General features: G+C 38.6%; 2 protein-coding genes across 2 annotated transcripts; both read left to right on the forward strand.

Annotated features, from left to right (window-relative positions):
• The first annotated feature begins 25 nt into the window (after positions 1-25).
• On the forward strand, positions 26-7,544 carry plbd2 (phospholipase B domain containing 2). Its single transcript, XM_031755468.2, has 12 exons — positions 26-278; positions 2,351-2,444; positions 2,528-2,686; positions 2,778-2,878; positions 2,970-3,184; positions 3,789-3,883; positions 3,992-4,152; positions 4,460-4,555; positions 4,677-4,748; positions 4,849-5,001; positions 5,134-5,296; positions 5,438-7,544. The coding sequence occupies exons 1-12, from the start codon at positions 58-60 to the stop codon at positions 5,606-5,608; spliced, it is 1,701 nt and encodes a 566-aa protein (XP_031611328.1). The 5' UTR covers positions 26-57; the 3' UTR covers positions 5,609-7,544.
• LOC116332503 (transmembrane protein 248-like) lies at positions 6,051-15,117 on the forward strand. Its single transcript, XM_039620859.1, has 9 exons — positions 6,051-6,174; positions 10,516-10,574; positions 11,072-11,151; positions 12,127-12,172; positions 12,739-13,000; positions 13,091-13,190; positions 13,536-13,677; positions 13,767-13,907; positions 14,000-15,117. The coding sequence occupies exons 1-9, from the start codon at positions 6,051-6,053 to the stop codon at positions 14,018-14,020; spliced, it is 975 nt and encodes a 324-aa protein (XP_039476793.1). The 3' UTR covers positions 14,021-15,117.
• The last annotated feature ends 187 nt before the right edge of the window (positions 15,118-15,304 follow it).

The following is a 15,304-nucleotide window of genomic DNA, read 5'->3' on the forward strand; positions in this document are numbered from 1 at the left end:
CTTGGCGGTAGTCAGGTGACTTGGCCCAGCGAAGTCACATGATTTGTTCATGTAAACATGGCGTGCAGGCGGAACGGAGCTGACCGTGTTAGAAGTTTTACGGAGGTTTTAGATCTTTTAAAGATGTTTCTGCTTTTGTTTTGTTTGTTTTCGGCCGTTCGAGCAGAAATACGAACGGCTGTGATCGACAAGCAAACCGGACAGCTGTCTGTCATAGAGGGATATCAGGAGGATTTTGTGGCTTGGGCGAACTTCACTAATGATATAGAAACGTCAGGGTGAGTGTTTAAAGACTGTTCTTGGTCTAAAATGTAAAATATTTACCTCTAAAGGCTCGGTTTGTGCTTGAAATAGGTCGTTGGTGAATGGTCAAGCTGGGTCAGTGCTGCAGTTTCTTACAGAAAGTAAGGGAAAGCGTGTTGCAGCGTTGGCTCTCTATTGTTTCAATTATTCGGTTAATCGTTTAATGCAAGGGTGAAGAACTCCAGGCCTCAAGGTCCGGTGTCCTGCATGTTGTAGATATCACCTTGGGTCAGCACGCCTGAATCAAATGATTAGTTCATTACCAGGCCTCTGGAGAACCTCAAGACATGTTGAGGAGGTCATTTAGCCATTTAAATCATCGGTGTTAGTTAAAGCACATGTCTAAAACCTGCAAGACACGGCCTAGAGTTCCCCACCGCTGGTTTAGTGTATAATTTGCAGTTCCACACACAGTGTTTGACTAGTTTTACACCCAAACCGACCCAGATTCTCTCAGACTAGTTTAAGAATTTAAGAAAAATTGAGAAATTATACATATTAAAATATTTGAGTTCATAAAGAACGTAAACAATCATCCCTTATGAAGCTGTAACAGAATGGTGTTCGGCAGTGTCAATGGTCTAAGTTGTTTTTTGTAAATGTTGACTCGTTGAGCAACATTTAATCCTTGTGGTGTGGTTTTGTTTTGAGGAACCCAAATTAGCAGAAGTGACACACATGACACACTGAGAAACCTTCTGGAGGTCTTTAAAAGTTTTTCTTTGGACATTGGCTGGGTTTTTTTGTTTGTTTGTTTTGTTTGAAAGGGGGGGGGGGTCACTCATTTTTAGTCCAGTCCCTAAACCAGACCATTTCAGATGAATGCGTTTTGTTAAAGCCACTTAACACCGACCCACAAATCATTCAAGCTTAATAAAGGCATCTAATTTAAGAGATGAACGAGTGTTGTGTCCACTCCTAGCTGATGACTTGGAAAAGAACCAATTTAATATTTTGTATCTTTAGGCACTTTGTTACTAGCAGCCTGTTACAAAAACACATTAGTTGCAAAAACAAAAACAAAAAAATAGAAAAGATAATACAGCATCCATAGTGTGTGGCCTGTGGAAACTATGAAAAGTGAGGAAACTGGCAGGCCATAAAGAAATCTGTCTTCTCTGTAAAGAAAAGGGTGAGCCACTGAGGTATCCCAGATTACACAAGAAGTGGACTGAAGATCAGTGACAACAGGTCTGATGGAGTGATAAATTTAATTTTGAAACTTCTGGTTCAAATAGCACCATGTATGGAGGAGGAGGTCAGGAGAGAGGTAGAACCAGTATCTACAGCCTTCTGTAAAACATGGCGGACGCCCTGTCATTTTTTTTGGAGCTGCATTTTAACCAGTGGTGCTGGAGATCTTGTTAAAATTGATCAATCGGAATCAGAATATTTTATTAATCCCAGAGTGGTCACAGTTGTTCCAAGACAGTAAGAACGGTAACCAACTAAATGAAATAATATAATAGATTAAATAACAATAACATGAATAATAATGATAATAGGCGCTGGCACGGCTGGCAGCCTTAACCCAATTTTCCTTGGGAAATAGCTCTGAATGTAGAACAGTGCCTTCAGATTTTAATCCACCATATAATAATATCTGGAAAGCATGTGAATGACAGCAGCTTCATTTTTCAGCTTAACAATGATCCCAAACACACTGCCAATGCCATAAAATCATACCTGGATAGAAAAACAATCAGTATTGAAGTATTAATAGTATTAAGCCTGGAGAACTATTCCTGAACCTACTTAAAGAAATTACACGAAAGCTAGTTTAAGAAAGTTCAGACTGTGCAAACAAATTAAGGTGGTCATACCAAACCTTGACTTTCAATCTCATTAGATTTACACAGACTTTGCTTTTGACTTGTATGCATAACCTTGTTTGCACATAATTCAGTAGAGCACTGCACCACCTATTTTACTAGCAAAATGTAAACAAATGGGGGGTGGCTCAAGGTTTTTGCACAGTGCTGTAAACTTCATAAATCTATTTTTTTTTTCTGGAGATGGTTTTACATTTTGATGCTCGCTCTTTCAGGTGGTCTTTCTTGGAGGTGACTACCAGCAGTCGGTACAACGACAGCATCCAAGCTTACGCTGCAGGTGCAGTTGAGGCTGCAGTAACATCTCAGGTCAGTCTAACCCTCATTTGGTCAGAAGTTAAAATATTTTTGGTTTAATTATTCTAATGACTAGGTATGCTGGTGTTTTTTAGCTGATCTATAAACACTGGATGAACACTCTAATGGGTTACTGCGAACCCTTGATGTATGAATCTGCCTACTGTGAGCGCCTTAAGTCTTTCATCATAACCAACATGCAGTGGATTCAGGACCAAATAGAGAATAATCCAAACTCACCCTACTGGTACCAGGTACAGTGAGCAGGACTGAAAAACATCCCTTACATGACAAGCTTTTTTAAAGGCCAGAAATCAGACTTTGTGCTATCTGTTTCTTCATCAGGTGCATCTGACATTGCTGCAGCTCAAAGGTTTGGAGGACAGCTACAATGATCAGCTGTCTTTGCCAATAGGGTCATTCTCCCTCAACCCATTTGGCTTCCTGTAAGTAGTTGTCTCATTTTCTGTATCATCCAAACATTTTTTACCCTCTTTTGCTGAGATTTTAAACTTTCACTTGCTGTTGCCCAAACAGACTTTTCCAAATGGGCGGAGACCTTGAGGACCTGGAATCGGCTCTGAATAAATCCAGTCAAACCCGACCCATTGGCTCTGGCTCCTGCTCTGCACTGATTAAGCTTCTGCCTAACAATAAGGAACTGCTGGTGTCACATGACACCTGGAACACCTACCAGGCCATGCTGCGCATCATGAAGAAATACATTTTTGCCTTTAAAGTTTCTCCTCTAGGTAAATAATTGACGCAAGTGTGCCGCCTGATTGATGATAAGATTCACTGAGAGTGATCAGGGGAGACGAGATTAGAAATGAGCACATCAGAGGGACAGATCAGGTTGAGTGACAATGAAGTTAGAGAGGCAAAGGTTAGATGATTTGGACATGTGTAGAGGAGGGATAGTGGATATACTGGAGAAAGGATGTTTAATATGGAGCTGAAAGGCGTCATATAAATAACTTACTTACTTAATGATGCCCTCGGGGTCTGAGGGAAAACCACAAAACTTTTTTAAAGCCCATATATAAAGTGTTCATTGTGAGGGTTTGTTTGTTTTGCTTTGTTTTGGGGGGTTTTAGGTGCTGGTTGATTTTTCCGGTTTAGCTGTTGCTGTTTCTAGATATCCGCTCACTCTACTTTTAAGATTTACAATACAAAAACAATGGTCCCAATTTTTTATATAATGGCAAACCAATTATATATGTCCTTAAATGCTTGACTTTTTTATTCTTTAATGCACGCTTAAAACCCCAAAAGTAGCCTAGGACCATTTTTGATGTCATTATTTTAGGGACTAGTTGATAGTGTGACTTCAGCACATGCTCTCATGTTTTTCAGACAACTATGTTCTTCCTGGAAGAACTCAGGCGTTCTCATCCTACCCTGGATCCATCTTCTCTGGGGATGACTTTTATATCCTAAGCAGCGGCTTGGTAAGATCTCTTTATACTTGACATTACATAATATGATTTTTTAAAAAGGGAAAGCTGGGATTATCTTATTGCTTTTATTTTTTTTTTCTTTCTTTTTTCTGTCTGTAGGTTACTTTGGAAACCACCATTGGCAACAGCAACCCTGCTCTCTGGAAATATGTTCAGCCCACAGGAACAGTCATGGAGTGGCTGAGGAACATTGTTGCAAATCGACTCGCTGCTACTGGCAAGGACTGGGCAGACATTTTCACGAAGTACAACAGTGGAACGTGAGTTAGTTTTACTCATCAAAAAGAAACTGTTTGATCTGCTGACAAGGCTCCAGACTGTTCTGCTTTTTAGCTTGTGTTGATAATCCTCATTGAAGACCAGATTGTGTAACATTTTGTTTTGTCCGTGTCGTGCGTATTGGTGAAAAGAAGGCCACTCAGTTAGGCCGCATGTAATTGGGCCATCAGGAGTGTTTGCTGTGAACTTGTGCATCAGCTATGTGGACAAAGTTACTTTGGTGGAAATTTATTGGGAGGGGCACTTAATAGTTAAAGTTTTATGCTCACTTTTAACTGTGCTTTGCAGTTACAACAACCAGTGGATGATTGTTAACTACAACCTCTTCACTCCAGGGAAGACTGACATCACAGAAGGGCTCTTTGTCGTGTTGGAGCAGATTCCGTAAGTCACAGCACCCGAACTTGGATCAAAATAGATCATTTATTCATGGTTTCTATTGACAATATATAACCCTATCAGACCTGACCTTAAAACAAGCATTTTATTTTTTCCAATGCTGCAGAGGACTCGTCATTTACGCTGATAAAACTCAGGAACTGCTGAAGAAAGGATACTGGGCTAGTTACAACATACCGTAAGTATTTGGTATGCAAACATTAAGGTGAATGTTAATCTGTACTTTAGATTATGCATGTGTCTTTTCTTTTGTCTATACTTCCAAATTCTTTATGAAGGTACTATGTGGAGATATTTAATACGAGTGGCTGCAATGAGTTGGTTGAGAAGTTTGGCCCTTGGTTCTCCCTGGACCAGAATCCTCGGGCTCAGATTTTCCGAAGAAACCAGACGGATGTTACAGATGTGGACTCGATGGTCCGCCTCATGAGGTACGGTCTGTGTGTTGCACATGTTTGGAGATTTGTATTCCCAAAACAAACAATCTCTAATAGATGTTGTAGTTTTTGAAAGTTGGGGGAAAAAAGGTATCTTAATTTATGAGATGCACTGTTCCTCCTCAGGTATAATAACTTTAAGGAAGATCCACTCTCAAAGTGTGACGGCTGTGATCCACCTGAGAACGGAGAGAATGCGATCTCAGCGCGGTCAGACCTGAACCCAGCTAATGGAACATATCCATTTGGCGCCTTAAAGCAGAGACCACATGGAGGAACAGACATGAAGGTTTTCATTTTCACATCTCCCTTTGCCCTAACCCTTTTACCCATCATGCACCGTGAAGATTTGTTTTGGTTTGCCGTAAGTAAAAATGAGTTTAAAAGAGATGTTCACTGAGTTTGATCCATTGTGTGTGATTCTTTGCAGCTGACCTCCTACGAGATGTTCCGAGAGTACGGCATGGTGGCAGTGAGCGGTCCAACCTGGGACCAAGTGCCACCCTTCCAGTGGAGCACTTCCCCCTACAAAGACCTGCTACACATGGGTCAGCCTGATGTATGGCATTTCAAGCCTATAAAAGTCACCTGGACTCCTTAACTGGTATCAGTAGTTCCAGCTCTATGATGTTTGACAAAGGGAAATGACAGAAAAACAGTCATCACTGCTTCTCAAAGAAATCTTTAAGTGATACAGAGTTTAATAATATACCTCTATTTGAATAAGAAGACACAAAATTTTATTATTTTTTTTTTTTTGCATTTCTCTTTCTCATGCAAAATATGTGAAAATCAATATAGTAAACCCAATAAATATGCACCTTTCTGTGGAGAAATCACCAAGTATTATTACTTACATTTATGCTGATGAACATTTTCTGTAACAGTTGTTGCAAATGTTTTAATCCTGAGATAAATCATTTTTGAGTTATTCAGTATTTTCTGAAGTGTAGATTTTTTGTAAATAACTTTTTAAATAGACTTCAGAGCGATCACTTCTTTTTAAAAGACGTGTGTTTGTGTGTGAAATAAAACAAGAAAACATGGTCAAAGAGAATCAGGAGCTCAAAGTAAAGCTTGATGAAGCTCTGGAAAAACATAAAGAGATCCTCCAAGAGAAAGAACAGCAGGACATCGAGCAGAGAGACATGCAGTGCAAACTCCAAGGCATGGAGGAATAATACAGAGCGCTGCATATAAAGCATAATAAAACACTGCACAAAAATCAACAGTTGCTTCAAGAGAAGAAGCAACTGGACGAAAAAACAGAAAGAAATGGACTGCAAGCTTGAAGACATGGAAGAAAAATGCAGAGTGCTGCAAATAAGGCTCGATAAAACACTGCAGAGAAATAAAGAGTTTGTTCACGAAAAAGAGCAGCCGGACATAAAACAGGAAGAAATTAATTGCAGGAGAATTGGAGGAGAAATACAAAATGCTCCAATCAAATCTTAATGAAACACTGCTCCAAAATCGAGAGTTGCTTCAAGAGAAGGAGCAACTGGACATACAACAGAAAGAAGAAAAACTTATTCTCCAGAGGAAAAATCAAAAACTCCAAGAATTTTATAATGAAATGAAGTACAAAGCAACTGAACTGGAAGCCGAAAAGAAAAAACTGGAAAAGCAATGCTCAGAGATGCAGAGTAGCATCAATGAAATCCTGAGAAAAAACACAGAACTTGAGGAACTTTCTAACAACTTGAAGTACAAATACACTGAAATCCAGGTGCAAAAGCAACAACAACAGAAAACACATGAAGACCTGCAGTGTACACTTCAAGAAATCCAGAAGAGAAACCTGCAGTTAGAAGACATGCACAGGAAAGTAGAACAGAGAAATACAGATATGCACAAGGCGAAGCTAATAGAGGAGGCAACATCTAAAGAACTGAAAGACAAGCTTGAAGAAAAACAAGCACAATTAGAAGACGTGGAGAAAAGATGCAACAAACTTGAGGAACAAAACGTAGAAACAATTGATGAGTTGAAAACCCTCATCCTTGAGAAAAAAGTGCTCATAGAACAGTTCCTAAAAAAGAACAAAAAAAGCTTCCACTGGTTCTGGAAGAGAGACACTGCTGCTCCTCACCTGATGTAACCTAGTCTTCCTCCACCTCTGTTCCATCTTAATTTTCACCTCTTCTCTCCCCTCTCTCCCTTTCTCTCCTAACACCTATCCCTCTCCCTCTTCATCCCTTTTCTTTTTTCACCCTCACCCCCCGACCAGTCCCAGCAGTTGACTGCGCCTCCTGAGCCTGGTTCTGCCATAGGTTTCTCCCTTCCATTTAAAGGGAGCTTTTCCTATCCACTACCACCTAGTGCTTGCTCAGAGGGGATTGTTGGGGTTTTCTCTCCTCTCTCTCTTTCCTTCTTTCTATCCCTCTCTTTACCTCTTCTTCTACCTTTCCTTTACCCCTTTCTTTTCATTCCCCCACCCAACTTTTCCATTTCCTCCATCATCTCCCTATCCGATGTTCCCTTTTGAGAACAGAGGGTTGGGAGATAGGGGAGAACAATAAACACAACTGGCCACATTTTACATGTGTCAGATCAGTCTTCATTCAACAATAGCTGCATGTGTGTTTGTGTGTGAGTATAATATACATGCTTAACTCGTTGGATCCAAATCCCAGAAGGAATTCAATAAAACAAAAAGTCAAACAGAAAAACAAAACAAAAATATGTTTCTCTCCCTTCACAGGTGAGGTTTGGTTTTTAAATCCTGATTTGTATCAGTGACCAGTTGACCTATATTAGTTCCTTTCAGATTAATCTGAGTTCCTTGTAGTTGTTGTTCTAACTCTCTGATCAATACCAGTCCACTCAGTTCTGTCGATTTAATTTAGCCTGATGCAGTTCACCCAATGCTTTCACTCACTGTAAGAATACCCAATAACACTTCAATGAGTTACCAATATGTCAGTGGCTGTTTCTGTGACCCAGCACGTCGAGTTTATTCTTATATTTCTTTTCTTAGGTATATTGAAGGTATGTTAAGTTCTTGTTGTGGCTGTTATTAGTTTGGATCTGAGTTTCCTTGTATATTGTTATTCATTGTTTATGGTTAAGTCCATCTAGTTATAATCTCCTAGGTTGCCTAGTTATAGTCCTTTGTTTATTTAGATTCCTTTGTGTCATCACCTCTGTTAAGTCTCCCTTGTTGGTTAGTGTGTCTAACCTGTCTTGTTTCATGTCTGTATGGTTCATGTTGTCATGTTGTGTCATGTCTGCGTCCTGTCATGTTTTCTGTTTATTTTTAAAGTCTTGTTTCCATATTCTATGTGCTTAGTTTAAACTTCCCTGTGGCGTCATTATGCTCATTATGCCCACAGCCCATGTTGCCTTGATTGTGTTTTCTTGCAATCAGCCATAGTAAAGGCTCGTCTTCTGTTTAACATTCAAGTCAAGTTCCGCGTCCCTTTGTGTCTGCGTTTGGGTCCACCATTCACACTTCTTCTTTTTTTCCCCCATAAGTTTATTAAGCAACAGTATACAGAGAATGTATACAAATTGGAACATAATTAACACATGCCAGGGGGTGTAATATAAACAGTTACATACATTCAAATAATTTGTAATTAGTCTTTTTACTAAGTGATCCACTAATCAATTTCATGTAAGATAGAGTATCATTACAGTAGTGTTTAAAATTAGGCTTTTGACTACTGTATTTGTATTTGTGGAAATAAAATTTAGCTAAGGTAACTAACAAGTTTATTATAAAGTATAAATCTTTTTTTGCCTTCAAAAGAAACAAAATACAACATTTTCCAATTTCAGAGTAAAGTCCTTGAGCTGTCCAGTAATGAATTTACTGGAGTCTTTCCAAGATGTTCTAGCATGTGAACAGATCCAGAAGAGGTGCTGCACAGTCTTAGGTTGGCTTCCACAAAATCCACTGTTTGGATTTATGTCCTTTTTGAACTTTGTCATATAATGATTAGCAGGATAATATTTATGAAGTATTTTGAATGAAACTTCCTTTACTTTATTTGTTACAAGATACTTGTTAGGAATTGTCCATACTCTTTTCCAAGTAATATCACTGACAAAGGAATTCCAATAAGAAATCACATATGGAACAGATAGAGATTCTCTCTGGAACAAAGCATGAATATTCTTATTACTTTTACTATGGTTTGTTTAACAGATTATTCCTATGTGTGAATCCACAGGATTGGGGAGAGAAACAGGTGATATGCAAGGTTGAATTTCTTTAAATAGCATTATAATACCCATAGGTATCACATCAAACAATATGGCATATTATTTGGGTGTGGCTGAAAATTTATAAGTGTTTAAGAATTCTGAACAAGACATAAGCTGCCCATTAGGATTAAACAACTGATTCACTAAAACAATCCGTTTCTCAACCCAACTAGAGAAAAATTATGATTTATTTTTATGCGCTATGTTCCTATTATTCCAATACGTATGGGGTGCAAAGTTGTGTTTATATATAAGAGATCATGCAAATAGAACTCCAAATTCACACTTCACACAGTCTGCTCCCACAAACCGTGACACAACACAACTCCAACAGAATGAATTTGATTCAAGATTTGGCAGAAGGTAGCGCTGCCTCAGACTTTCTGCTGAAACAAATTTGGCATTGCTACTGCTGAATATTCTGGATATATTAACACTTTGAGACTCTAAAATGGTAGGTTAATACACACATTAGGTAATTAGGAAGATACAGCACAGATGGGCAAAAAAGCCACAGACGAACTAAAGCTGTCTCATTTAAGCATCCTTCGGAGGCCTCGTTTGAAGGCCGATTACGTCAGAGCAACGCGACGAAGGCTGTCCCAATTCGAAGGCTGCTATAAATGCGTGTTACTGCAGGCACTTTCTTGTTGTTTCAGGCACTTAGCTTTATTTGATCTCTAACTCATCAAATAAAATTATGAAAAAATGCCAGCGGAATAGTGACAAAGATGTCCGCAAACTCTAGACTATCCAACTTAAAAACTCTTGCTGTGTAAATAAAAGAAAACACCTGTTTGGGTGGATTACGCAGATACCTTAAAAATGTTTTTACTGGAAACATTCAAAACCCCATTAACAATCAGAATAAATTAATTGTATCATTCTCTGCCCCCCCCCCTCAAAAAAAGTTTCTTATAACTATGCTTCCTGTAAACTGCACTTTATTTCAATGACCTGAACTCTGAGAAGTGGCAAACTCGCCAAGCTAAATGTGAATATTTAAATAGTCGGTAGCGTAACACCACATGCACATTAATAAACATTTAGTGCCAGTGTTATCCTGCCTTCCAATGCTCAAAATAAGAATAAAGATAACAACAATGATATCTGCTGTTGCTGTGTCCTTGCTTTTCCCCCGTTTTAAAAACAAATTCAAGTCATTTAAAGTCATGTGATCTAGTCCTTGTTGTCGTCATAGCAGTGTATTGTCGTAAAGTGACAGCGGTGTCGTGTCACTATTTAATAGCTGAACTTCCTTCTTAAATGTCGAACTTTTGTTTACTTGTGTTTAAGAAACTATTCCGGTGTATTTTACCAAGCCTGGAGACGTGAACAGAGCATACGAGTTCGAGGTATGACATTATTTTTCAGAAAGCTAGCTAGTTAGCGTCATAAGAGCGGTAATCTTTGCCAGTAGAGCTGGTTGTTAGACTAGTTGTACGTCTCCTGTTGCGTAGAGTATTGATTTAATATAATTACTACATAGATGTGTTCTTTTTTTATAAGTAAGCATTTAACTGTCTACAGTCACGTGACAGAGAGTACGTGCTTTCAGCTTTGCTGAAACTAAATGTGATTATGTTGAAAACGAGGTACGCTCGAGAAAAGACATGACAAATATCCTGTTTTGTTAAGCAGTAGCTATATAGTATTTCCACAATAAAAGTTACAGATTTTCTACAGCTTAATGCTCACTATGAACATAACTAGGTGATCCATGCAAAGATTTTTCATTAGAAAGGTTCATACATGATGTCTCCATGTATGTGCAATACAGAGCATGTGTGTCCATGCCAAAGTTGTTGTGTATATATTTATGATTATATATATTTATGTACACTATCTGTAGCACTGCACTACAGGGTGCCTGTCTGTTGGACCAAGATTGGCTTTCTGTTCCCAACAAGGAAGATCACAGTTAGATGTTAGGTGAGTGGAGATAAACTTTCTGGTCTCCCAGTGCCAAAGTCTGAACAGACATTATTCTGGAGAGTAAAGGTCAAACAGCCAAGAGGACAACACTGGCTAAAATGTGGGACACAGGCACCCACCTCTGCTAAAAGCATTTTGGAGTGGGTTTGAACAGACTTCTTTCTCCTTTTAGTACTTCCAATCTCCCTCATATTACTCTGACCCTAGCATCCTCCTCTGTCACACCCCTGCCCCTGCATGTATATATGAATCCATGAATCGTCTCTGTAGTCACTCTCAGTAAAAATCTTAACATCTTCAACTCTGCCCCCTACAATGCTGTCTTTTTGTTAGTGGCACTGTCTCCAAATCAAAGTTATAGCAGTTCTCATTAGCATCTTGTAAACTTTCTCTTTCTGCTCTTGCTGCTATCCTACTGTTACGAATCACCCCTAAAACTTGTCTCCATCCTGCCGTCTCTATGCGCTCTCTTCTTCACCTCTCTTATGCAATGTCTGTTGCTTAGAATAGTTGACCCCCATCTATTTAAACAGGTCCACCTTCACTACCCCTGCTCCTTGCAGCTTCACTTTCACTCCACCTGTGTACTTCTCATTCACACATGTACTCTGTTTTGCTTCTACTGACTTTCATTCCTTTGCATACTTCTACTTCTCCAGGCTCTCTTCCATTTGTTTCCTACTGAAATTGTCTCTGAAATTGTCTTCCTCTATGTCTTACTCTAACAGATGTATTGAACTTGCCTAATAATAATGAAAAGGTCCATTACTTAAGTACTTGTGATACTTGGAGGAAAAATGTGAAATTTTTCTCTTCTGTTTACAGCTCGTCACATCTCCGCTGTTTGTGGAGCCTGATGATGGGTTTCTGGCAGCCGCTGACTAATCTTAGAGATTATGTGTCTCAGAATCCTCCAGGGACTACGTTTTTCCTGTGTTTGCTAACTCTGGCTATTTCATTTATCTGCCTTAGTTCTTACAGCTACACTCACACTCTGCCTAACCCTGACATAACAAAGGTGAGGAGTGATTTAAACTGAAGCAATTTTGGGCTTTTGCTCTTTTCTGTCATCTATATATTAGAGTAGTGGATGCACAATAAACATGGCTGAAGTTTCAAATATTAATCAGCCTGTGTCAAAACCTAAGTTGCAGACTGCTCTAAGCTCTCTGTATCAATTTTTTTCTACTTTTGGTTCTTTTTGAGGCTCAAATATTCTATACAGAGGAGCAATTAATCAGAAGAAATGTACCTTAAAGATAGGGGAGTTAAAATGACTGGGTTCAGACTGAGGATGAATTAAGGCCTGATGTCAGACAAATATGGGTTTGTTTTTTTTTAGAGCAGTGACTCATGCAAAGAAACTTAAGATCAGTCCAAAAATAACAATATGGAGCTGGGAATGAGTATAGTAGGTTTCCTTAGTAAACTGAGCTAATTTTTCTCCATGCCTTCTCTAAGTAGATAATTGGTGCTGGTGTGCATAGGAAACATGATGCTGTGCAGGCTTTGACTGAATATACCCACACATTCTGTGCCCTGATTGTATCTGTGTGTAATCTGTGCACTTTATTATTCTCATAGGACTGGAACCGTGTGTTATCCTCCTTATCAACATTCCACCTATGTGTGAAAGCAAATGAGCTTATTTCCTCAGTCCAATCACCTCTAATCAAGCAGGAAGAGGATAGAAAGACCTCAGTTAACTCAGCAAAGAGTCCTTCTTCTGTCACTAATTTACATCTCAAGGTTCCTCTTGCTCTTGTGACTTCCAGCTCTCAGAGTGTCTCTCTGAGAGATCTCAGTCTACATACAACCTTGAGAGCCAGTCAGCTGCTTATTGGAGGTTAGTTTAGCCATGGAGTGCTATGGGTGTGAAATTATGCGAAAGTTTTTATCACCTTACATTCTGATTGTAATTATTTTTACTCCCCAGGCAATGAAAATGTTAATTTGACACTAGAGTTTCTATCTGACAATGGTACCTACACCTGCCTCACTATAAGTGCCCCAAGTGACCTCCTGCCAACAAGTGTGTAAGTTTATCATGTTCTGTAAAGAACATGTTTCTTAACTTAATAAGATAAGATAAGATAAGATAAGATAAGATAAGATAAGATAATTCTTTATTGTCATTGCACAGTCATACATAGTACAGTAGTACAATGAAATTGGAAAAACTGTCCTACGTCGGCACTACATATAACACAACACGGCACGATATGACACATCACAACGCAACACAAACAACACAACACAGTATATTAACTTAGAAATAAAAAAGAAGAATAAGTGTTATGTTATGTTACAGTGTAACTACGACTACTCCTCAGTGACCTAAAAAGTCAGCAAACTCATAAATGTTATGTACTTTAATAAAGTCGTCCTCCGGAGTGCCCTGAGTCAGAGAAAAATATTTCATCCTTCTATGTGGAGGCAAGTAACCAGCTGCCTACAGCATCACTAACCTGCTACAGTCTGAACTTCAAGGATGATCCCACTCTTACAGTCATGTTAACACAGGTACGGTGTGTTGCACATGAACAGCACAGCTGATTTAGCCACAGTTCAGAGATTTGTTTTGTACCCTCATTTATTTCCTACTTCTAAAGGAGGAACAGAGCGTGGCAGTGCAACATCTGTTGGAAGTCAGTGTGTGTCTCCTCGGAGTTTGTTTGATGCTCTGTATAGCTGCTTGTCAACCACATGCACTAAAACGCCGCAACCAATGGAATGGACTGAACCAACAAAGTGTAAGTCTTGATCGTTCGGGTTTTAGAACCTTTTTACTGAGAAATCCATACGGATTATTTAACCTATCTTTGCTACTTTACTTTATTTACAGGAACCCTTAATAGACAGCTGAGTGATTAAATCTGTTGATGGTTGGAAAGAGAGGGCTACACCTTACTACATCCTACAGAAGAAGCTGGTTTGTTGTTGGAGTACTACTAACTGTGAAAATATTTGTATAATGCTGCTTTGGAGAAAGCTCTCCTAAATTCATACTTAGGACTAAAGTCAGGGTACAGCAACCTCTCTTGGAACAGTTTGAACCAATTTATCTGTCTCTCATAACTTTTGCAACATTACGAATGTGCAATATGTAAAATCATTTTGAGAAACATGACCATGGTAGAAAATGAGTTATAATTTATTATTTATGATGTGTTTTTCAAAATAAAAGACAAAAATAAATGTTATAATAAGGCGGCGATGAAGACATTGCTCAAGGCTGAAGAAAATGGATGAAATGTTGGTTAAAATTGCTATTATATTTGCCTTATATTTGTTTAATAACAAAGTATTAACAGATCATTGGGCACTGTAAAGAGTGCGTGTGTAGAAATTAGCAGTGCTATGAACTGTTTTTCCTACAGGATTTTACGCTTCTCAGCAACAAATGACTGCAGTCATGCTGTTTCAGACATGTTTCTTTGCTGTAGAAGGAATAGCTTTACTTGGGCTGTTTTGTTGACTAATGTGATTCATTTGTCAGTATCACAGGTATTACAGTAAGCACTGTATTGTACTGTAACTGTAATGTCAATAAAAGCTAAAGCCAGGCTAAGGGGAATGTGAAGGTGAGTGACATCAGTTTTTAGTGACATTTAAAACTTCAAATACATTTTGCTTGTGCACTTATTTTGAAGCATCATTTAAATATCTTTCTATCCACCGGAAGGTTATGGCTTTACCACCACCAAGGTTTAATTATGTGAGTGCCATATTTTGCTCTGATATAAGGCCTCTTGAAACAGAAATCGAAGAGGAAATTATTTTTTTCTTTAATTTCATTCAATGTTTCCTTAAGTGTATGAAAAAAGGACGTATAAGGATTTTGTAAAATTAGTAATTCAATATAGTACATGTCTGTCGGAGAGTCATCAAATAATCATAATAATGTTTCATCAGCATTTCAACTGCTGTAGCTAAAATAAAATAAAAAATTAGGGTTAAGGTGAATTGTCAATGTGTTTTTTGTTTTTATTTTAATTGTGAGCATACTTTTGATTTTATGGCCCCAAAAGTATAGATTATGAGGTTAACGCAATGAATTTATGAAGGTCTCTCTAGGCACCAGCAGACTGGTGCACCGGTATGTTATTTTGTCTACGTAACGAGATGTCCTCCAATCATGGTTTAGAAT

This window comes from Oreochromis aureus, linkage group 12 (genome assembly GCF_013358895.1).
Source record: "Oreochromis aureus strain Israel breed Guangdong linkage group 12, ZZ_aureus, whole genome shotgun sequence".
NCBI classification, from domain to species: domain Eukaryota; kingdom Metazoa; phylum Chordata; class Actinopteri; order Cichliformes; family Cichlidae; genus Oreochromis; species Oreochromis aureus.

Coding starts and splice junctions, on each gene's coding strand:
- plbd2 (XM_031755468.2), top strand. CDS start 58: ATGGCGTGCAGGCGGAACGGAGCTGACCGTGTTAGAAGTTTTACGGAG. Junction 2,687..2,777: donor ACTCACCCTACTGGTACCAG/GTACAGTGAGCA, acceptor TTTCTTCATCAG/GTGCATCTGACATTGCTGCA. Junction 4,749..4,848: donor TGGGCTAGTTACAACATACC/GTAAGTATTTGG, acceptor TTCTTTATGAAG/GTACTATGTGGAGATATTTA.
- LOC116332503 (XM_039620859.1), top strand. CDS start 6,051: ATGGTCAAAGAGAATCAGGAGCTCAAAGTAAAGCTTGATGAAGCTCTG. Junction 12,173..12,738: donor CTAACCCTGACATAACAAAG/GTGAGGAGTGAT, acceptor TTATTCTCATAG/GACTGGAACCGTGTGTTATC. Junction 13,678..13,766: donor TTACAGTCATGTTAACACAG/GTACGGTGTGTT, acceptor CTACTTCTAAAG/GAGGAACAGAGCGTGGCAGT.